Source organism: Dromiciops gliroides, chromosome 6, assembly GCF_019393635.1.
Source record: "Dromiciops gliroides isolate mDroGli1 chromosome 6, mDroGli1.pri, whole genome shotgun sequence".
NCBI lineage: Eukaryota > Metazoa > Chordata > Mammalia > Microbiotheria > Microbiotheriidae > Dromiciops > Dromiciops gliroides.
In genome coordinates, this window is record NC_057866.1 from 220,465,564 (window position 1) to 220,489,420 (window position 23,857).

Consider the following 23,857-nt stretch of genomic DNA (forward strand, 5'->3'; position numbering starts at 1 on the left):
CAAGTACACGCTCAGGATCTAAAAACAGGGCCCTTGAGATTAAGGCAAGCAGAGCTCTCTAGCCTGGGTCAAGGGTCAAGCTGGGCATGAGCTAGAACAGAGAGTCAAGAAGGTTAATAGCTAAGAACCAAGTGAACTCTGAGGCCACAACTCAAAAGGGCTCCAGGATAGGACACCTATCTTCTATCTCTGCTAACCCATATTTGCAAGTGACTTTTACCAAATTTCCAGCCTTTATGCAGTTAGATGTTGCAATGAATAGAGAAGTGGACCTAGAATAAAGGAATCCTGACTTTAAATCTTGTGTTAAATACTTACTGGCTGTATGATCCTGTGAAAGTTACTTACTTCTGTCTGCCTCAGTTTCCCCATCTATAAAATGGGGATGATATTTGTACCATGCTTTACAAACCTTAACGTGCTAAGTTTACATATGTATATATGTACATACATACATATATATACTCTACAGACATACACACCAATCTATACACACACACACACACACACACACACACACACACACACACACACACACACACGGTATATGCTGTGTAAAGCACCATTACTACTTCTCCAGCATAAAATAAAGTGACATGCAGACTGCTCTTGGTGAATCAGAAATAGATCAATAAGGGTCAATGTGGCACAGAAGAAGGAACACTGGAGAGTCAGGGGATCTGGCTTTATAGCCCACTGTGGAAATTTCTTTTGATTTGGGGACCCTACCTTTGGGATGAGATTAGAAAGCCCACCTACAGAAGATTTCAACTATCACTGGTCTCAATGGACTCTGAGGTCCCTCCTATGCCTACATGACCTCAAGAAACTAAAAAAGTGTGAAGAATCTTGTCCCAAAGTTGCTCATTTTTTCCCCTCTTAAAAATACTAATTAAAACATAAAACAACATTTTCCTCTGAAATATTGAAGGTCTTTAGAATAAGCGAAACTACCAAGGTGCCAACTTTCACTATCCAAGGCAGGAAAATGTGATGCTGCAGTCCTGGTGCTCCTCCCCCTGGCTAATCCTCAAATATTCTTCATCTGCACCGAATGGAAGGTGATCTGGCTAAGAAGCAAAAGTCAACCATGGTCCTGGCTGCCTGCTTTTAACTCCTCTGATCTGAGCAGCCACGATAACTGACTTAGCCGGCAGTGAGTTTTCCAAATCTCAGGAGTCTCTGTGAGAATGAAAAGTCAGAAAAACGACATTTCCTCCCTAGTCCCCAGAACATGTAAAATTCCTAATCAACCAGAGTCCACATGGGCTGTGGCGCACCCTACTGTGCTCGTTTATCCAAGGTCTGCTTCCTAACTAGATGTAGGCGGGAAAAGCTGGAGAAGGCTAATTGTGCATCTTTAGCGGGGGACCTCAGCCTTCACCTTCTCACTTCCCAGTACAGGCATTAAGAGGAACACTCTTTGAAGTGGTACCAAAGTATTTGAAACCAAAAACAAACCTACAGCTCATGGGAAAAAAAAAAAAAAGCCTTTCTTCTTCTTCCAAAGCTTCAAACAAAATCTCAATATATTTTGAGGGGAAAACACACACAGACACACACACACACACACACACACACACACACACACACACACACACACACACACACCCCTTTCATTCTTCTTGTTAAGTAGCAGTGATAGTGGGCAGTTATTACATACATATTCCTAAAGGAACAAAGGCAATAATCCACACCACTTTCTGGATAAGAAAGTTATTTTTAAACGATCAATAGAAATATAAATTCCTTTTGAACCAACTGATTCTACCCACTATTTGTTCTCTTGTAAGAAACCTTTTGGTTTCTTGAAAGGGGAAAAAAAAAAAACTGTTGAAGTAAATGCAAACCAAAAATTCAATTCAATTCCACTCATCAAGAGTCCACCTAAGTATCTGCAAAGCACTGGTCCAACTATAGGGTATAAGGCAAAAAAATTTAAAACCAGTCCCTGCTCTTCACACTGCACTAACACACAGAAGAAGAAGAGTATGTCCTTTTCCAATTATCTACAACTTAAATAAATGAACAGAGAACTGAAAAGAAAAAGATTAATCACAGTTTTGTTGTTCAGTCATTTTTCAGTCCTCTCTGACTCCATGGCCCCATTTGGGGTTTTCTTAAAAAAAAAAAATTACTAGAATGGTTTGACATTTCCTTCTCCACCTCATTTTACAGATGAGGAAAGCTAGGCCAACAGGGTGAAGTGACTTGCTCAAGGTCACATTGCTAGGAAGTGTCTGAGGCCAGATTTGCACTTGTCTTTCTGACTCCAAGCCCAGTGCTCTGATGTGCCACCTAGCTGCAGTTAAAAGTGAAAGTTTAATAAACTTGCCTGGTATCAGAGTTTCTGAGAGCTAGTATAAGCTCTAAGCAGAGTTCTTTAACTTGGGGTATGTGAAGTTTTGTTTTTTTTTTTCCCAAAAAAATATATTTTGTTAACAATTTTCAATACATAGGATTACAGAAGAAATCAATTGTATTTCATTTTGTCCATTAAAACATTCTGTGATAAAGGTGAGAAAAGTATTAACTAGCCTAACAAAGAGGTCCATGATGGGAAAAAGGTTATTGATCCCTGTCCTCTGCCATGACTTTGAAGCTCTGAGTTGATATATGCTCAGTATAGAGCAGAGTGGCTTTGAGCAGAGTAGTTAAGATAGACTCATCAGTCTGAAGGGCCCCAGTAAAGAACTACTCAATGGAAAGGCTTTGCACATGTGAAAATATTCCAATAAATTTGTTACTGTTGTATGTCCTTCATTTTCAAAGAGGGCCATGACATCAGGCAGTGATACCATGATTTGCAGTAAACAGGACTTAAATGAGGGAGGGCTGTGCAAAGTCACTAATCTTGCTTTCTCCTCTAGAGCCATCTGGACAACTGGAGATGATCCTGGATGTTTAAAGCAATTGGGGTTAAGTGATTTGCCCAGGGTCACACAATTAGTAAGTGTCTGAGGTGAGATTTGAACTCGTGTCCTCTTGACTCCAGCGCCAGTGCTCTATCCACTGGGCCACCTAGCTGCCCCTCTAGTAAATCGCTACCTAGTAGAAAGGCCCCCCACAGTTGAAAGTATTCCAGTAAAGCACTGCCCAATAGAAGTCCTACTATATGTTTCGTTTGTTCTTCCTATGTTTACATATCCAGTTCGATTTTGACAGCATCATGACATCCAATTCTTACCTCTTTTTCTTGTTTGTTTTTGGTTTTGCGGGGCAATGAGGGTTAAGTGACTGCCCAGGGTCATACAGCTAGTAAGTGTCAAGTATCTGAGGCCAAATTTCAACTCAGGTCCTCCTGAATCCAGGGCCAGTGCTTTATCCACTGTGCCACCTAGCTGTCCTCCTCTTTTTCTATCATACCAAGAATATCCTTTAATTCCTGTGTTTGAGAGATTAGAGCCTGAGGAGGAGAAGGTACCTTAGAGATAATCTAGTACAATGCCCTGGTTTTTACGAATGAGAAGAATGAGGACCAGACAAGTGATTTACCCAGGGTAACACCACTGAGAAGGGGTCCTTTACTCTCCACCCATCATGTCTCCCCTGCTGTATGTTCCTTGTTCAATGAATTCTCCTACGCTTGCTTCTTTTCAAGCCCTTCCTTTTATAGTCTATCACAGAGATTCCTATATCAGATCTCTCTCTCTCTCAACTTCATTCCTTTCCAGGCTCCACTCTGGGCTTTTTCCATCATGCCCCAGAAACCTCTTTACCCTGGAGGCTCATTCCAGTACTGAAATTCAGACCCTGGAAGTACACTCCATGTTTGGACCTCTCCCTCTAATTGAATGGCTCCATCCACACTCTCCATTAAAGAGGGTGACCAAACCAGCCAGCCAGGTCTTCATTCCTCTCCAGAATACATTCTGGATTTTCTTCCTTTTCCTTCCCCCAAACCCACCCCAATTTCCTTCTACTTTTTGTCTTCCATTAGAAATAAGCTACTTGGGAGCAGGAACTGTCTTTTTCTTGCTTGTTTTTGTATCCCAGGAACACGGCAATTACTTAATGCTTACTGACTGAATGAATGACTCAGATATCTTTCTTTTAGTGTGCAGAGGAGGAGTGAAGATTAGTTTTTACAAGCATTTCCCATATTGCAAAGGAGGACGAGAAATATAATTTAGGGAACTGAAACTCCTAAACTTAAGAATTCGATAAAGCCAAATTCTTTTTGAGTATTTATAGACCATTTTGCTTCTAAGTCATCCTTTCAAAGTTCCATTTATCACTTCAATAAAACAGATGATTCCTCAGGAGGTAAAAATGATTAAATTTCTACTTTAACTCCAGAGAGTAGAAAGAGTGCTGGCTTAGGAGTCACAGAACCCAAGTTCAAATCTTGCCCTCTGCCACTTACTCCCTGGGTGCCCTTAGGCCAGTAGCTGGTGGAGCACTGGATTCAGGGGTCAAGACAACTTAAATCTGAATGGAGCCTTGGCCACTTTTTAACTGTATAACCCCTGGACAAGCCATTTAAGTTCTCTGCTTCAGTTTCTTCTTCTGGTGATAATAATGGCACCTACCCTTAGAGGATTCTTGTGAGGATCAAATAAGATGATAGACAGAAACACAGACACACACACACACACATATATATATCTAGGTAACACAGTGGATAGGATGCTGGGCTTGGAGACAGAAGACTTACCTTCCTGGGTTTGATTCTGGCCTGAGACAGTTACCAGCTGTGTGACCCTGGGTAAGTCACCTGATCCTGTCAGCCTAAAGTTTCCTCATCGGGGAAAATTAACTGAAGAAGGAAATGGCAACTACTCCAGTATCATTAAGAGAGCCCCAAATGGAGTCACAAAGAGTTGGACATTACTGAAAAATGACTCAACAACAACAAAATCTACAAGGCACTTTTCATACTTTAAAGAACTATATAAATACCAACTCATTACTTAGGCTCCCTACTTCTCAGTTCCCTCAAGAGCAGAATGGGCTGGACTAGATGGCTTTTGATGTCCCTTCAAACTCTAGGTGTATGATTCTATAATCCCATGGTCATTCTCTTAGTCTAACATTTGGTAATAATTAGTAAGAGATTAGCCTCACTCCATGTCCACAGCTAGAGAGGTAATGTGGATCCTCTCATCTGTTCCCCTCCAATCTATCCTCTACACAGCTAGCACACTGATAATCCAAGAGCATAAGACTGACCTTATCATGACCCAGCTTAAGAACTAATTAATCATTGAACACTTATTAAGTTCCAGGCACTGTTCTAAGAAGCACTCTTGCCTCAAGGATAAATATCTCTATCTGGCACTTTAAGCCCTTAACATCTGGCTCATTTACCTTCCCAAAATTTATTTTACATTAACATCCTTTACATACCCTAAATGCCAGCCAAAATAACCCATCTACTATTCCACAAACCTTTCCTTCCATCTCCAGCCTGCTGTCCCTCTTCTTGGGACTTCCTCCCTCTTCATCTATCCCTCACAGAACCATAACTTGTTTCACAACTCAAAAGTCTCTCCTACTACAGGAAGCCCATCTTGAGCCCATCCATGGGGCTCTTCCCCCCAAATAACTTTGTATCTTCTTTGTACGTATACATGGTGCTTCTCTTCCAAAACACTGTAGGATCCTTGAGGGCAGGTATTACTTCATTTCTTTTTCTTTGTAGCTCTGGCACAATATAGTTGCTTGATAAATGTTATCTGAATAAATGAATGACTGTGCTCTATAGATTAATGGCAATAGCATTATGAGGGTACTACTGTGGTGATTTTGAAGGATGATAAGATAAAGAAAGGAAGGGATGGAGGCAAGGAAGAAGGAAGACCTCATCAAATGAGAACTATTGAAAAGTCCAAAAAGAAGCTTCATTAATAGAGAGTAAACGATTAAAAAGGTTACTGCTTTGGATAATTAAAATTGGCCTATTGTGGATGACTTAAACCCAGGACAGACAATAACTCCCTTTTGATTATCAAAATCTTTATTCTCAATCAATTTGTTCTAAAAAAAAAAAACTTGTTTTAACTTCTTTCTGAATGATTCAATTAGATAATATTAGTTGAAATTAATAAAGAAAAGTGTTTTGACTGCTATCTGACAATCCCAGGAAAGTAGAATTCAGTACCAGGAAAATCTTGTTAAAAGAAAGTAAGTCCCTGAGAATAGCAAAATAAATAGAGAAGCTCTGATGTAACATACTTTGTTACTTAGCCAAGAAAAGCTCTGGATAAGGAATATCCCCACCCAGAACCATGATTTTAAGTTCTGTTGTACTCCTCTATTCTTGTTAAGGTCTCCAATACAGAGTTATATGTCTTGCTTGCACCTTCATAGGAATAGAGCCTTCTAGGCTTGGCATGAAACAAAATAACTGAAATAAGTGTGACTTGCACTGTCTAAATGTATCTTCTTCATTATTATTAATTTCAAAACAGGAGAGGAACACAACTCACATATGCCAGAGGAATATATATATATATATATATATATATATATATATATATATATATATATATATATATATATATATATATAGGAATAGAATAGGCCATAAGACATACCTGCCAAGGTGCCAGAGAATGGGACTATAAAAGGCAAGGCCAACCCAACCCAGATAACACCACTAGTGACAACACATGGTTTTGTGATTCATCTTCCTTAGAAAATTCCTAACTTCAATGAATGTAAGTTATACATGTGAATTGCTTGACTTCTTAAAGGGAGGGGGGAATGAAGAGAATTTCAAACACAAAGTTTTGTAAATGGATGTTAAAATTGGGGGAAAATAAAATGCTAAATAAACCAAAAATAATAATAATGAATTCCTATCTTCCCCTTTACTGGCATCCAAAAGATAGCACGAACCTTTTCATCCTAGAGTCAACCACTGCACCCCTTGCAGACTTTCCTTCCTGCAGAAATAAGCCTCTGGTAGACCAAGGAAAGGGCTTTGGCAGTGGCAAGGTCAGGGCCCACTATGAAAAGGCTTGACCTTCCCCCACTAGAAAGTGATTTTAGGAACACCAGAAAACTGGGCATCAATGCATCCCGTGGTCTCTTCCTTAGAGTGTAGGCTCCATGAAGGCAGGACCATTGGAGTTTTTTGTCTCGTTCTGTTTTTGAATCTCTAGCATCCAGCTCAGTGGCTGACAGGCTCATCTGGTATCATGCCCATGTAGTGTGATTTCAGTTATCTGAATCTCTAAAGGAAAATGTCATTCTGGAGAGGAAATGCTTCTAGGCAGCTGAACATTTAAAATGTTTATTGAAATGTTTTAACCATTTAAACTTTTTAAAAAAACTTTTATTAGAACTTTCTCTAAAAGGTATTAAAGAGGTCACTGCTTTATTAAAGAAAGTTAAGTATATTTAACATGTTTTAACCTTTCCAATAAGACACGAGGCCATCTTTGGCAATTTTTACCCAATGGCAATTTCAAGGACTGTTTTAATATGTAGGGATATTTTGTCTTGCTGTAAATACCACAGAATAGTTGCAGACCTTCCCCCTCCTCCACTTCCCCCCAACTGGGGAACTGGAAAGTTATTACAAGACATGCAAATCCAAAATGTAAAATCAGCTATTTGGTCAAAACTCTTATCATTTCAACCATACTACGACTCTAAAAGTGGCAAAACAAGTACTGGCCATCTCATTAAATTACTTTGTATAATAAATATTCTCTGTATACTAATACTTCATGAGAATATATGTTACTATTATTCAAACGTTCCCATGTTGTTAAAAAATGCAAATCCATTGAAAGGTCCCACTGAGAGGTAGCATAGCATCCCAGATGGAGACCTGGCCTTGGAAGGAAAACCTGGGTTCAAGTTCCCCTTTGAACTCTAATACCTCTGTGACTCTGACCAAGTAACCTTTCAGAGTGGCAGGCAACTGAAGCTGTAAGACTCGAGTCATAGAGAAAGCATCTACTACCTTGGCACAGGGAGCTCTCTCACCCAGGAGTTCCTATACCACTGAAACCACAGGCCAAGTCTCCATCTCTACTGATTTCATCATAGCTTTTGGTCACTGGGAATTTTCTCATTCAGCCCCTTCAGAGAGTACAACTAGTTTCACATGGAGGATTGCTAACACAGAAGCATCTTCCAACTCAAAATATATTAGGAATCACTGCCCTGAAATCATGCAATTTTTCTCCCTAAAGTTCCAACAGCCCATCTCATCCCTCCTCATTTGCTACTGTTTATTAGTTCTGAGTAAGAGCCTGAGGAACTCTCATAAAGAGAGAACATGTGCTTTATTTAGTATAAGGACTTTGTGATATCAACTTGGAGGGCTCAGAGAGACTTTTCTGCTATTGGTTCTCAGCTTTGTTCTAGAGAGGTTGCCTGAAGAGTTAACCTCTGAAAAAAGCAAGCTAGCAGCAAGGGAAACACAAGAGCCCAGGTCTTCTGAGACTTACAGCCAGGTAATCTTTTAAATATATGGCTCAAAAAACCACCATATGCACTTAAAGATATGCCTATAGGGCTGGCATTATGAATAGGCCTATGTCCTCCCATTTGAAAAGGAGCCAAAATGTGCCCCCTTGTTTCCCCAACAGCTGTACCACACATTGCCTCAAATTTCTATCATATTTACATTTTGATTCCATGAGAGTTAATACATCATGAATGCTTTTATCTGCATAAGATGATGAGCAGCCCCTATGTGTGACAGCCAGATGAGTTCAAACACTTGGGGAACAGGAATTTTGATAAAGTAGAACTAATCTGGAAATACAATCAGAGTAGATTGGATAGGCTGCTAAAATCTAGGGAAGGGTGAGAGAATGAAAGTATGGGGTCCAAATTAGAAAGAGTATAGAAAGGGGAGGTAGCCACAAGGCCACAGACAAATTTCCAGATTTTGCCCAGGGATAGCCCTGAATTTATGCTCGTCTAAGAAAGACCATGTTATTGAAAAGATAGCACTTTCTTAACATCTGCCTGTTTTGTCCTCTTAGTACAAGTGTTCATTACTAAAGCCACTAATATATGGAAAAATAATTTCTCCTTTATGATTTGCTAACAAAAATGGTATTGTACCAATGCCACTATGTGAGCTTTGTTCTGTTTCATTTTCCTAATTAGCTATTCTTAGCATGGTTAAAAACTAAATGCACAGCTGTAGCCTTCGTGTGAAGCCTCAGCTGGCAGTAACCAGTAGTGCCTAATACTGATTTTTTTTTCTCCCAGATAAACAAAAGTGCACAAATACAAACATAACTGGCTGTAAAACTTTTCAAGGTTTTCACTGCTGAGCTGTCCAAAGTAAAGTGTTATCAATGTATTTTCTCTGAATTTGGTTATGGACAATGACACATACTCAAGAAAATAGGTGAGAGCTGAGTGATTTTTGCAATCTATTAACACTGATGCTTTCTACTTAAAGAAAGTTGAAAAATACATCAAAATTGAATTTATGATTTCCAATAACATTATTTTAATTAGGGGGAAATATTTGGAAATTAATTTCAGAACAAACTCAGGAGAATTAACAAGCTTTCAAAATTAAAGTTAATTGTTATTCAAATTACCAAATTACTATGTACTATTTTAAAAATTCACTGTGAAAGCTTAATTACTCTACTCAATTTTCTATAAAATATATGTAATATAAATGCATATATACATACACACACAGAACAAAGAGCACAATTCCATTTAACCATAATATGATTCTTCCACCTTTTTTTTTCCTTCTGTTAATTTTTGCTGAAATTGTAGATAAAAAGAACTTAAGAAACATAACTGGGAAAATGATCAGCAGGATAACTGGATGATTTCTGCCTTACAAATCAGTAACAAAGATGTCATAATCAAAATTTATTTGATACTTTTATTTATGCTATTCCTCAGACTTCTTGTCATTACTTGTCTGTCAAACTTTTAAGATGTAAAAACATAGATGCTAAATTCTTTGGGTAAGTTTTCTTCAATCTCTTGGTCACCAGGTGAAATCACCACTTTCAGACACCTGACATGAGGTGCTAGAGCTTGGCAGGTATTGGGGACAGCGTCTCCTTTCTCACCACCAGAATCATATACTTCGGTGTGAAATAAAATTATGCCAAAATACCCAAAGCTCTGAGGGATGAACTGTCCAGTATCTCATTAAAAACAAACAAAAAACTCACTACACCTTCTACAATCTTTTCATTTTCAAGAAACTAACCATACATTTCCCAGATACTGAGTAAACATTTCCATATAATCTCTTCAATCTATGTTTCCCAGGAGAACCTCCACCAGCTCCCCAAGCTAAGCAGCAATATATCCTGGATATATGCCGACAGCATCTCTCAGAAGAAGGCATTCAGGATCCTTTGGATTCTCTCAGCTTTCTGATCAGTAGGACAGGTAAGCATAGAGAACACAGTAAGTGCTTAATAAATGCTTGTTGACTGGAAGATGTGAACTGCATATTTGCTGCTGGGAATTGTTATCTAATCATAAGTTTTAAAATGCTCACCATCTTCTGCAGAAAACTAACAATAAAGTATCACTAGTCACACCTACTATAATTATCCAGTCTTTGATCCTAGGAACCACTTTTCATCCCTTACTTAAGTGAGGAAACGTTTCTACTACTTACAACAGGATGGGGACACCCACCAGCACCAGAACTGGTTTATATATTAACCAAATAAATTTATGGTTAATTAATATTTGGTTAATAGTTTAACCAAAGCTAGGCACCTGGAGTTAAAAGAAAACATAGTAATAAATAACTCCTCTTGGGGAATTTTTTTTTGGGGGGGGGGTGAGGGGGGAGGAAGGAACAGCAGGGGAAATAAGGGTCTACTCCCAGTGTTGAAATCTCCTCCATAGGTTCCTCTGCAACTTACAATTTTAAACAAGTTGTCTAGGCCACCCCATAGGTAGAGAGACTCACCCAAGATCACACAATTATTCTTTGGCAGAGACAGGACTTGAATCCAGGCCTTTCTGATTAGAAGGCTGGCTGTATCCATGACTATGCTGCTGTGAATCGCTTAAAATCAAAGTAATAACTTACCTTATGGTAACTTTGAGGACACTAAGAGCTTATTATCAGGGCAGGATCTCCTAGAAAATGTACATTCATATAGAAGGATATAGCTATTGCCTTCAAGGCTATGAAGTAAATAACATGCCTGCCTATTTCCAAAGAAAGGTGGGGGCCTAATACCCAAGCTCTATCCTCCCCTCCATTTCTTTAGTCCAAAAAGTACTTTAAATAAAGACAAGTTATAAATTAATAATCTTTGACCACTTTTATAGCAACTGATAATGCTTTATATCAACTCTTTAAAGACAAGGCCCACAGACTGCCCATCTGTGTGTCTATCTGTCTATTTATCTGTCTTTAAACTCGCCACCTTTGTACTTTATCCCAGCTGACATGCACTGGTATTTTTAACCAATATAATCAGATTCAAGGATCTCCTTGGAAGAGATTTCTGGAAAGTACTGCCTACCATGACTGCTGTGCTGCGCAAGCATACATTCTACCAAAAAGCAAAGGATTGTTTTGTTAGTTCTGGAGCTGCAATCACTCAGCTAATGACTATAAACAATATAATGAGATGGATGACAGGCAGAGCAACAGTAGAACAAGCAAATCAGATTTCACTGTCTTACAATGGCTGTTCTTTACCTCTATTCTACTGCCTTGAAAACATTATTCCAATCCCTTCTGCTAGGGAGCAATGGAGAGCCTGGGGTAGACAAGGTAGGCAGCCTTGCACAGATTCTTCCTACATCTCTAAAGTCTTACTAACACTGTAAGGCTGGAATAAATCAATGAATCTGCAGCAGCCACAGTCCAGGGCTTAATGTTATATAAAAGCATACACCACTGCCCCTTGCACTATAGAATTCCTTCCATGGGAGGATGGATGGACAAAGAAAAATGAGTCCGTTCTCTCATCACTTATAAACAAAATTTCAAGCAATCCTGAAGAACATGGTGAGATTCTGCCAAGTGATTTATCACATGGCCAGCATCCAATAAAACTGTGAGGAAAGCCAAGTAGCCCTTAGCACCCAATCGCAGTCCTTTCCACTGCCTTTCTCTCTATTTGGCAGGTGTCCAGGGCTCCCATGCTCTTATCAACTGTCCTGTTTTCCCCTGACCCCCATATGGAAAAACAAACAAAACAGGAAAACAAACAAAAAAAAAAACCCACAAAACTCTCTGCCATTATGTAAAATCTGCCAAGTTCACACAATAAAATTAGCAAAAGATACAACCATGCATTACCAAGAGAAAAGGAAAGGGAATGAGCATTTATAAAGCACCTACTACATGCCAAGACAAATACTTTACAAATATGATCTCATTTGATTAACAGGTGTCAGAGAAATTTCCACCACTTCATGAGTAATTCCAAACAGCAACTTAAACCTTCAATCCTGATCTCTGTTCAGTCAAAATAAATGCCAGAATCTTTTTCAACCAGAGAGAACTTTGTAAGGTTATCACAATAACAGGCTCGCACAGACCATATAGCCTTTCTGTTTAATCATTAATAGAAAGACCAGAAGGTATATGTAGATGAGGGCATTTAGCAAATACTGTTTAATAATACTGCCAAGCACAAAGGTACAGCTTTGCATTATCAATAAGGTGCTATCAGGTAGTTCAAGATGGGAGGAAGGGAAGGGAATAAGTATTAAAGAAAGTGGTTGTGGGGGGAAAAAAGGTGAGGCTCGTAATTGAGTGCCTTGAGTAGAATGTGTTACACTTGTGTCTCCATCTTTAAATTCAATTACATTGGGGGCGGCTAGGTGGTGCAGTGGATAAAGCACTGGCCCTGGATTCAGGAGTATCTGAGTTCAAATCCAGCCTCAGACACTTGACACTTACTAGCTCTGTGACCCTGGGCAAGTCACTTAACCCCCAATGCCCCGCCCCCCCAAAAAAAATTTCAATTACATTGTGACTAATATTTCTGTACAATAATTTAGAAATGGAGCACCTTTGGCTGGAAAGGTCTTCATTTCTTAGATCTGATGCTCTCACAAATCATATGTGTGTGTGTGTGTGTGTGTGTGTGTGTGTGTGTGTGTGTGTGTGTGTGTGTGTGTGTGTGTGTGTGTGGCAATTGGGGTTAAGTGACCTGCCCAGGGTCACACAGCTAGTAAGTGTTAAGTGTCTGAGGCCGGATTTGAACTCAAGTCCTCCTGAATCCAGGGCCGGTGCTCTATCCACTGTGCCACCTAGCTGCCCCATGGTAGTATGAGATCTTTTTTTTTTCTTTTTTGTGGGACAATGAGGGTTAAGTGACTTGCCCAGGGTCACACAGCTACTAAGTGTCTGAGGCCAGATTTGAACTCAGGTCCTCCTGAATCCAGGGCCGGTGCTTTATCCACTGCTCCACCTAGCTGCCCCACAAATCAGCATTTTTTATGTATAAGCACTGTACCCAAATTCCCACTTGGATTCTTGATTCCCTTGATGGAATAATATATCAGTTTCATAGGCACACAGATTTAAATTTGGTATGGATCTCAGAAATAATCCAGTCTGGTCTTGCCTGAGTCATTTGCCAAAGGTGACTTTGCAAGTGGTATACTCAGCATTCAAACTCAGGACTTCGGACTCCAAATCCTAGACCCTTTCCAGTTTACCGTGTTCAATCTAGAGCTAAAACACGAATCCTTATCTACAACATCCCTGAGAAGTGGCAATCTCATCTTGGATTAAAGACCTCATGAGGGCAGCTAGGTGGTGCAGAGGATAGAGCACCGGCCCTGGATTCAGGAGAATCTGAGTTCAAATCTGGTTTCACACACTTGACACTAGCCTTGTGACCCTGGGCAAGTCACTTAACCCTCACTGCCCCGCTAAACAAACAAATAAATGAATGAATGAATGAATAAATAAGTAAGTAAATAAATAAATAAATAAAGACAGACAGACAGACAGACAGACCTTGGACACAGAACATGAGCTCATTGACTTTCTACTAGAGTACATTCACCACACTTTGGGATATCTCTAGTTGCTGGGAAGCTTTCCCTTACATCGAACAGAAATCTTCTTTTCTATTCTGCTTCCCATAGTTAGATACTAACACAAATCTGATCCTTCCAAACTGTGAGCTCCTCAGGGACTCCCCTTTTTTCTTTCTTTGTATCCCTGATGCTTAGCACAGTGCCTGGCACATAGTCGGAACTTAATAAATGTTTACTGTTCTATATAAATGTTCTATATAATAACTCTTTAAATACCATAAGTTATCTTTCTTTCTATCCACCCTAAACCTGATCTTCTCTAACCAAAATACATTAAATTCCTTCAACCAATCTTCATATGGCAGTTAGTTCATTGATCATTAATGATGCCAAGGACACCAAAGTCTACTTCAAATGTAGTACAACTAATTTTCAATTTCCCAAGTTCACAAAACTGAATATACAAAGCCTCATTTCAGTTACTGGCAGGTGGCTGACCATCTGTCCAGCCATGTCTCCACAAGATCTTATGGGCCTTATCATCTGTCTGTAGGTACTACCTGGCCTTTACATCTGCCATGAACTGAACACGAACTCCACTTTACGTGTTATCTCACCCGATTAAAATGTAATCTCCTGGAAGACAGGAGCAGCTTTTTGTCTTTATTTCACAAAATGTTCATGAATAGGAGACCCATAAATGGCTATCAAAATAAGCTAGCATAAACCTGACCTCTACGACAGGGGTTCTTAACCTGGGGAGCTGAACATTAATTTCTATTCACAGATATTCTGATAATTGTATTTCAACAGTTTCCCTTTATGATATTATGCATTTTATTTTATGCCTATGTCTGATCCCCCAGCTGATTGTGTACTCCTACCCCTCAAATTTTCCTATAATAATTTATATGGATCTACTCCACACATCCTCATCATCTTGCCTCATATTATATTCCCTTGGATATACTTCATAGTCAAATCTCACCACAAATAAAATATATGCTCCATCAAGCCAAGCTTCATCTTTTGGTAAAAACTTAATCCTACATGCTTGAGCCAGCTCAAACCTACTCAAGAGAGACAACTGTTAAGCATTTACACTTCAGAAATCATAAAATTTTACAAATGAGGTCTTGATTTATTGTTTTGCTGAGTATCTATAATTAAGAATGGATATGGGGCAGTTAGGTGGCGTAGTGGATAGAGCACTGGCCCTGGATTCAGGAAGACCTGAGTTCAAATTTGCCCTCAGACACTTAACACTTACTCCCTGTGTGACCTTGGGCAAGTCACTTAACCCCAAATGCCTCACCAAAAACAAAAAAAGAATGGATGAGAGAAAATGGAAATAATGTAAAACAAACTTCAAAAGTATATCTTGTGGGGGCAGCTAGGTGACACAGTGGATAGAGCACCGGCCCTGGAGTAAGGAGGACCTGAGTTCAAATACGACCTCAGACATTTAACACTTACTAGCTGTGTGACCCTGGGCAAGTCACTTAACCCCAATTGCCTCACCCTACCCCCCAAAAAAAGTATATCTTGTGCACATTTTTTCAGTGTCTTACATATATATACACACACACACACACACACACATTTCTTTTTCAGTAGGCTAGCTGTTAAACGTTTAACCAGGACATGCCTTTAGTAGGTATCACAGATGCTGAACAATTTTTTTAAAAGTCTGGCTGGACCCATGATTCCATGGGATAAAGAAACACAAATTTTTCTGATCTCTAAAGGAGATAAGGAAATGTTCCATAATGTTCCCCTTTCAATAGGGCCTAGACGTCCTGAGAGCCTAAAATGACTTGCTCAGAATCAGTGCCAATAGCTGTCAATGGCATGGCTTGGACTTGGGTCTTCCTGACTATGAGGCCCATTCTCCAAATACAGCAAACTGCCTCTCACCTTAAACAAGAACAGGTTCTTCACATTTATTTGTTTAATCAAATTGTCTGGGAACTGTATTTTCTGAACTGTGTAAGTTTTTTCTTCAGAAACAATGGCATTCAAGGTAATGTCCCGTGCATTATTCCCAGATTTTATATTAGTCTAGGCTCTCATATTTCTCATATAGTCACAAATGTTGGATTGGGGGGGGGGAGGAGGTCCAAAAACAGCAAAAGCCAGATGGCAATACCCTGGATGGTCAAATGGTAACTTATATCTTTTTTTTTTAACATTTAATTTTTATTTTTTCTCAAATACATGAAAACAAAAATTTTAACTTGTAAAAAAAATTTTGAGTCTTGTATTCTCTTCCTCCTTCTCCTACCCCGCTCCTTAGGAAGGCAAACAATTTGATCCCTCTTACTTACATTTGACCCCCTCCATACATCCAAATCCCCTGGTAAAGTAGCCATCAAGGTAATCCCAAGCACCTGCTCTTGATAGAAGAGACATTATTTGTGATGCTTCCCTCTCCCTGACCTCCCCCACCTACAATCAATTGCCAAGTCTTGAAGATTAATTTTCTGAGTCCAGGAGCTCTTGCAAACACCCACTAATTCTGGCCCTCATTCCCTCTCACTTTCACTATTAAAATAGTCATTGGCCTCCCTTCCTTCAGTCTCTGTTCCCTCCAATCTACAATTTGTACAACTGTCAACATATTCTTAGGATCATGTTACTCTCAACTTTTAAGTTAGGGACAATGATGCTTGGGAGCCATAACTGGCGACAACAGTTGTGGTTTGAGGGTTGGTTTTGGGGGGGGGGGGTTTGGGGGAACACATGTACGCACACATAAGCATCCATCCAATGGTCACATTCCCCTTTCATTACATGAGTTTTTACTTGGCCAGGACACTTTCATTTCTGAGACCCAGCCAATCCAGCACACGGCAGAGCCTCAGGATTACACAGATGCCTCTTTCAGAACAGGGACGAGTGTAAGCAGCTATGAATAAAAGCACTCATGTGGATTCTGTGAAGCTCTATGCTGTCTATCCCTGTTTTAGAAATTGTCCCTGGTTGCTATCACAATTATCCCTTTCAATTTCCTGACAAAACACTCTAGAAAACATTTTTAAGAATCTCCCATACCACCAATCCTCAAAAATTGACCTTTATAGTAGGAAAAAATTACCCTAGGATTCAGCAAACCTTACTTCTGGTAGTGGGCCGGCTGGTTTGGTTAGAATTCCTCCCACGTAGACAACATTAGGTAGAGTGGGTCTTGGGAACTCGAGTGCCACATCTGTACACAGCATCCACAGGCTGGTCTCCTGAACCAAATCGTACATGGATCTCACCGGCAGCAGGTTGTACTTCTGCATTATCCTTTCATATTTTGGAAGAACTAGATAGCTGATCCCTAATCTGGAAATGAGGTAAACGCCGGTGTTTTTCATCCTTTCCAGAAAGTTCATATCATCTGTGAGAAGCGAATTAAATTCTGGAACATAAGCCAATGGCACAGGAGCCCCCACTTCAGCAGGATACCAAAGACCTGTGGAAAATACTGCATACTTCACCCCTAAAAGATGAGCTATAACAAATCCACACATCTCATTAGGGTCGACCAGCAGCAAATCAAATTTTTCTTTTTTCAGGCCCTGCATCAAGGCACTGTTGCCAACCATCATCTCACAGTTCTTAGAATAGTGGTCCAGTATGTCGAATAGTTCTATTACTGTAAGTCTCCCAGAGAAAATATTCCGCATTTTTGACTGTAGGAAAGCATCTGAGGTGCTGCTGTTAAAGATCCCTGGATAGCGCTGGAGTCGGTAATGATTAGATGGCATGATGTCTCTGCCTTCGGACAGGAGAAACACCGTCTGGTGGCCTCTCTCATGTAAGGCAGAGGCTAAGGTCTTGAAAATGTACATATGGCTTTCAAACATAATTGGCGGCACAACGACGATTTTGGCAGCCTTTGCTAGTCCAACAGCACTCCACAGGAGTACGAAAAATGGAGTGTAAGACTTCATAGCTGAAATGACAACCAGAAAATAACTTTAAAACAGTTTACCGTTCTTGAGACTTGAGACTTTCAAAATATAATACAACAGAATTAGTTTTGACATTCCCAGTGACACAGCATTTCAGATAAAGTGACTGTATTTTATCCTCTAAGGACAAATGTTTTTATCCCCTTATAAATATTTAACTTAATATATCAGATTAGCCTCATAAATTTAAATACATTTATGAGGGACAAAGCTGTCACAAACTAAAACATACTCATAGTTTGTGTGTATCCATATAAGTTTTGCACCTTGACACTCCCCCTTTCCCCACAAAAGACAAAAACATGCTGACCTTCAATGTTAAGTAACAAACATCACAATATTCCTCCATCCACAGATAAGTATTTTAAATAATAAACAACTTTGTTCATTGTCACAGAGAACATAAATGTTAATGAGGAAGAAAATCCACAATTTGTGATTTTTCAGATTATTTCAAATTATTTCTTATTTTCATATTATTCACAAGATTTATTCAATTATCTCTAGCCTGTGAATCATCTTTCCCATTTTTACATTTAATCAACAGCTATACTCCTAGCTATTCTGAGATTATACAAACAAATTCTCAAAATAGGGATAGTTATGGGTCATAGCTGAAGGGCAAAGTTCACCTGTTCTAACAGTGGTGTATCTATACCCAAAGCTGTTTTCTACTCAGGAACAGGGTTAAGATTTGTAATTTCATAGACAGAGACTCTCAGATAAGGACATTCCTTCTACCAAAAACAATTGTAGAAGTTAAATGACTTCCTCAGGGTTACACAGCAGTCTATGTCAGAAGCGAGATTGGAATCCAGATATTATAGGCTTTGAGGTCAGCTCTATCCACTACTCCAAGCTGACTTTGTTCTCTAAAACGCACTGTAGTCGCTCCTGATTGCTATTAGTGCCCTGGCATTTCCCCCTTTAGCGTTTATGTCAATAAACCCATAACTCTGGACATGGATCCAGGAATGAAGCTGAATAGTGTCGCTACTGATCACAGCTGCCCCCCAGCTACATGCCCTTAAAGGGCCTGTTTGTGACGAAGGTACAAACAAAGCCCAGGAGGGCAGTTCTCCACCCAGAAGGCCTTATTTTTCCACACTTCACCTGATTAGGTTACATAAAGACACGGCAAACATTCCCGTGGCTATTCGAACAGCAAATATCCTGTTCTCTTTCTAAGGAGATTACAAGGAGGGTACTGTGCCTTCTCTCTACCTAAAAATCAGAATGTCTACATACATGTACACATACACATGTATGTGTGCATGGGTATGGGCACATATTAAATATACACATGCATAAACATGAATTCTGGGGGATGAGGAAAGGTTTTTAAAAATATTTTTGTATACATACATCCCCTAACTGCACTGACTCCTGTCACGTACGTTCTTCGTAGCTCTACTTTCTTTCTCTACATGGTAGAACTCTAGCACATTAGGAGACAAGCAATAGCAGGCATTTGACTAAGGCTTTAATGGCCACTGAATTTCACCTCAGGTTCTCACCCTACACCAAAAACAGACTCCAAAAAAGGTCATTTCCAAACCAGGAGACCTGCACTCAGCCATCCTCCTCAAAGACCTCCCCTAGAGCGCAGAACTCTGAGAAGTGATCCTCATCTCAGTTTTTTTCTTTTCTTTTTTCTTTTTTGTGGGGCAATGAGGGTTAAGTGACTTGCCCAGGGTCACACAGCTGGTAAGTGTCAAGTGTCTGAGGCTGAATTTGAACTCAGGTCCTCCTAAATCCAGGATGGTGCTTTATCCACTGTGCCACCTAGCTGCCCAGAATCAGGCCTCCCCATTGTTATGGGCCCAGGCCACCCCAGAAGTTCTCTGGGGTGCATCAAAGAACCTTCTCCTGGAGAAACTAAACCAAAGGACAGACACACCTAAAGAGGTAAGACAGGGACTGAGCTAGCTCCCGGACGACCACTCTTCATTCCAGTCTCCCTCACCCCTGGGGAGATAAGATTAGATATGGCTGCTGCCTTTGTGGCTGCTGGAGGAGATAGATGGCTTGAGAGATCCGCAGTAGCCCCTCACCCAATTCCCCCAGCCACCACCAGTGGGGGATAGTCCTCCCTCAATAAGAGAACTTTACACAGCCAGATGATCACTCCCATCAGTCCTCTTATCTGCCTGTCTCCTGCTCGAGGAGATCGGTATCTCAGAGTCAGGCTCTGTGCCATGCCTTCTCCCCATGAGAAGAAGTCCAAGGATTTCCTTCCCCAGCCCCTAAATAAACTATTATCTTATTCTATTGGAATTGTGTGCAAGAGGGTGTAATTCTTTAAAGAGGAATTCCTAAGGACCCCCACCCCACCCCCCACCCCATTTCCCCCATAACACCATCACGCCTCCTCCTCAAGGCTTTTCCACAGCTTTCTCTCATGTCCGGTGCCTTCACCCAACAGAATACAAAACTCCCTGAGGACCAGGACTGTCTGGCTTACTTGTGTCGACACCCTGAGTTTCAAACAGTGCCTACAATACAGTAAGGATTTAATAGCTGCTTTATCTATTCAGATATAATGACACTGCCTTTTACAGCAATTTAAATAAATGAATGCCCCACACAAGGGCCTGGACACAGGAAGACCTGAATTCAAACTGGCCTTAGACGCCAGCTGTGAGACCCTGGGAAAGTCATTTACCTTGTTTGCCTCAGTTTCCCCATCTGCAAAACAGGCATAATAATAACAGCACCGACCTCCGAGGGCTGTTGTGAGGATCAAATGAAATACTAACCGTAAAGCACTTATTAGCACAGCGCCTGGGACACAGTAAGGACCAGGTTAGCTAAATATACACGTTTGTGAAAATACACATTAAGAAGGTTCTTGGGGGTGGCTAGGTGGCACAGTGGATAAAGCACCACCCTGGAGTGAGGAGGACCTGAATTCAAATCGGGCCTCAGACACTTGACACTTACTAGCTGTATGACTCTGGGCAAGTCACTGCCCTGCAAAAAAAAAACCCAAAAAACACAAGAAGGTTCTTAATGGTAAATAGCTGGTCCAATGGAAATGCATTCAGTTCATTACAAACCACAAAGGTGGACAAGTAGGATAGAGATACAAATAAAGTAGAGGGGAAAAGGGGGAAGCGAATGGGGTAAAACTTTTCCTCACCCTCTTCTCCTTTCCCTGCATGCTATCATTCTGCCTGCAGCTATCCTTGGTCTCATTCCAGTGGCAATGAAAGGTAGGGGGTCCAAACAGTTATAATGCTAACCTCAACAATGGAAAAAGGGATAGAAGCAACAGGAACATCAATAGCCACCGTCACCAGCAATCAGGAAAAAAATCCTGATTTGGCAGTGGTACGCATTGCTAAGTGTTTTACAATTATCATATTAACTGAGCCATGCATCAGCCCTGGGCCTTGCCAATGATCACATAGGTAGGAAGTGTCTGAAGCCAAATTTGAACTTGGATCTTTCTGATTCCAAGCCTGGTATATAGCTAAAAATAAATGCTAAAGATTCCATTAGCATGTATTGATGATGGAGGCACTATTCTATTATCTCTACTGAAGAAATAATTGAGGATTCTTCTTAGCTTTCATGAAAAAAAAAACATAATAAAAGCACTCATTATATGCACTTGCTAATATGTTAACATTCTACTGAAAATATAATTCCCATGTTTCCAACTCTTCCTGATGAATAAGTTCTAATTATTTTATGTATCATCGTAAAGTTTTAATTCATCCCAGTATTTATTAACTGCCTGCTATAAGCTAAGCATTATAAACATTAATTTATAAGTGATAAAGTAATTAACAATTAAGTAATTCCTATTTTCCAGGAATTATATTCTTTTGAGGAAAATCACAAGTGCATCTCTAAATAAATAGGAAAAAAAAAGCCAAGCAGCTTTGAATGGGAAGACAATTGCAGCAGAGTTTAGGTCGGCTTCATGTCAAAGGTGGCCCTTAGGCAGAGCCTGGAAAGAGGCATTCTATAAAACCATGATGAGTACCAGTCTTCTCAGAGAAAAGCAAGTCAACCCATTTAGCCCGGATCAGAGTCTGGGAAGGAGATTAATGGCCCGTTTTTTTTCAGGCATAATGGAAAATTATATTAACAAGTCATCATGTCCCCCCCAAAAAAAAGGAATGAGGAAAAGGAGGAGGAAGAAGAGGGAAGCAACAAGAAAAAAGAAGAAAATGGTAGAAACAGTTTTTTTTTTTAATGAGGGTTTTGGTGATACAAGTTACCCAAGACATATTTCTTCAAAAACTAAATAGGAGGGGGCGGCTAGGTGGTGCAACGGATAGAGCACCGACCCTGGAGTCAGGAGGACCTGAGTTTCAATCCAGCCTCAGACACTTAACACTAGCTGTGTGTGTGACCCTGGGCAAGTCACTTAACCCCAATTACCTCACCAAAAAAAAAAAAATTAAAAAACTAAATAGGCCTGCATATGCAAAGGCACTTTTTTTTTAAAGAACAAGTTAGCAATGAGGTTTTTTAAAGGCTTATTTCACTTTAATTATCCAATTTGAGTATAGTAAATGAGTTCTACAATGCTTACCCCTAATGTTTCCTTCATCTGGACAGAAATAGTCTACCTGCTGTTATCACTAATCCTCCCCTCAACCCATTCAAATCGATGCTCACCAAACACCCATCCATAACCCTATAATACCCAGAGTCAATCTATGTGTCTGTTTTTATCTGTGTGTGTGTGTGTGTGTGTGTGTCTCTCTCTCTCACACACACACATTCATAACTCCTAAATGTTTACCTCCAGACTTAATCTTTCTTCAGAGCTCTCTCTCTATCACATTACTAAATAGTTCTCTGTGATTCTCACCAGTATATCAAACTTAACACGTTTAAGAGTAAACTCAAACAGTCTCCTCTCTTTGATTAGGGCACCTCCCAGTTTTCCATGCTTGAAATTTTATATTACCTTAGGCTTTTCCCTCTCCCAAACACCTCCTATTTAATTGCTGAACAGGACCTATTGCTTCCACCTCTGTAATGTGTCTTGCAAGCTTACCCTCTCTTTCTCTATCCGGATTCTCACCATCCTAGGAAATTCCTCCCTACCACCAAACTGCTACAATAGGCTGCTTTCATTTCTTCCTGACTACTGTGAGGGCCAAATTTAATATATGGAGAATTGAGTGTCTCACCATAATATTGGGGTCCCGGAAATGAGGGACCTCGAGGTCCAAAGCTCCCTCCCCTCCAAACAGCCTTTTTAGATATTTCTCCCAGGCCAATAAGAAAGGAGCCTAAAAGCCTCTTTTCCACAAACAAATCAGGTTTTATTAATGGGAATGAAATAAACAGCAAAGGTGAAATTAATAAAATCAAAGACAAGGGAGTAGGGAAAAAGAAATACGTACGGATAATCCTCCTAACAGTAACCTAAGTCTATACAATCCCCAAACTCGCTTCCAGTTCAGCTAATTCAAAAGAGCAGGTTCCTATGTTAACTCACCACCTGGGGTCTGTAGCTTCAAAGGAAAAACAGCTTTTCAGTCAAGCTCATACCACCTGAAAATCACTCCGGAAGAGACTGAACTCCCCTCAGAGAGGGTTTACTCTTCCTCCCCCAAAAGGGAAGGTCCTTCAAAAAACTGCCTGTGGAGAGTGGTTTCTCCTGCTGACATCAGCAGCACACCTCCCTCAGGGCAGGCCAGATTTGGCTCATCCCAATCAGTCAGCCAAATTCCAATAATCTTACCACATTCCACCCTTCAAGGAACACGTAGTGTTTCCTTGATGAAACACTACATTCCTTCCCCACTCCAATCCATTCTTTCCTACTGTTGTAAGAAGTAACTGTTCCATAGGACAACTATTATTTCCCTTTTGGTCTTAATGAATTTCTACCAGCTTTTAAAACCCAACTTAAATGTCTTTTGCTAGCTCTCCTCCCCATACAACCCATTCATTCCTCTTTTGGGAACTGCTGAACAAATTATGGTATGGGAATA

At 40.1% G+C, this 23,857-nt stretch overlaps 1 protein-coding gene across 3 annotated transcripts in view; it reads right to left on the minus strand.

The window, feature by feature from the left end:
• The window catches only part of UGT8 (UDP glycosyltransferase 8), a 93,002-nt gene that overhangs the window by 39,668 nt on the left and 29,477 nt on the right, over positions 1-23,857 (minus strand). For all 3 annotated transcript variants that reach the window (XM_043971816.1, XM_043971819.1, XM_043971818.1), the window contains exon 2: positions 17,049-17,872. In XM_043971816.1, coding sequence (XP_043827751.1) covers positions 17,049-17,872 — 824 coding nt within the window. The remainder of the gene's footprint in view (positions 1-17,048; positions 17,873-23,857) is intronic.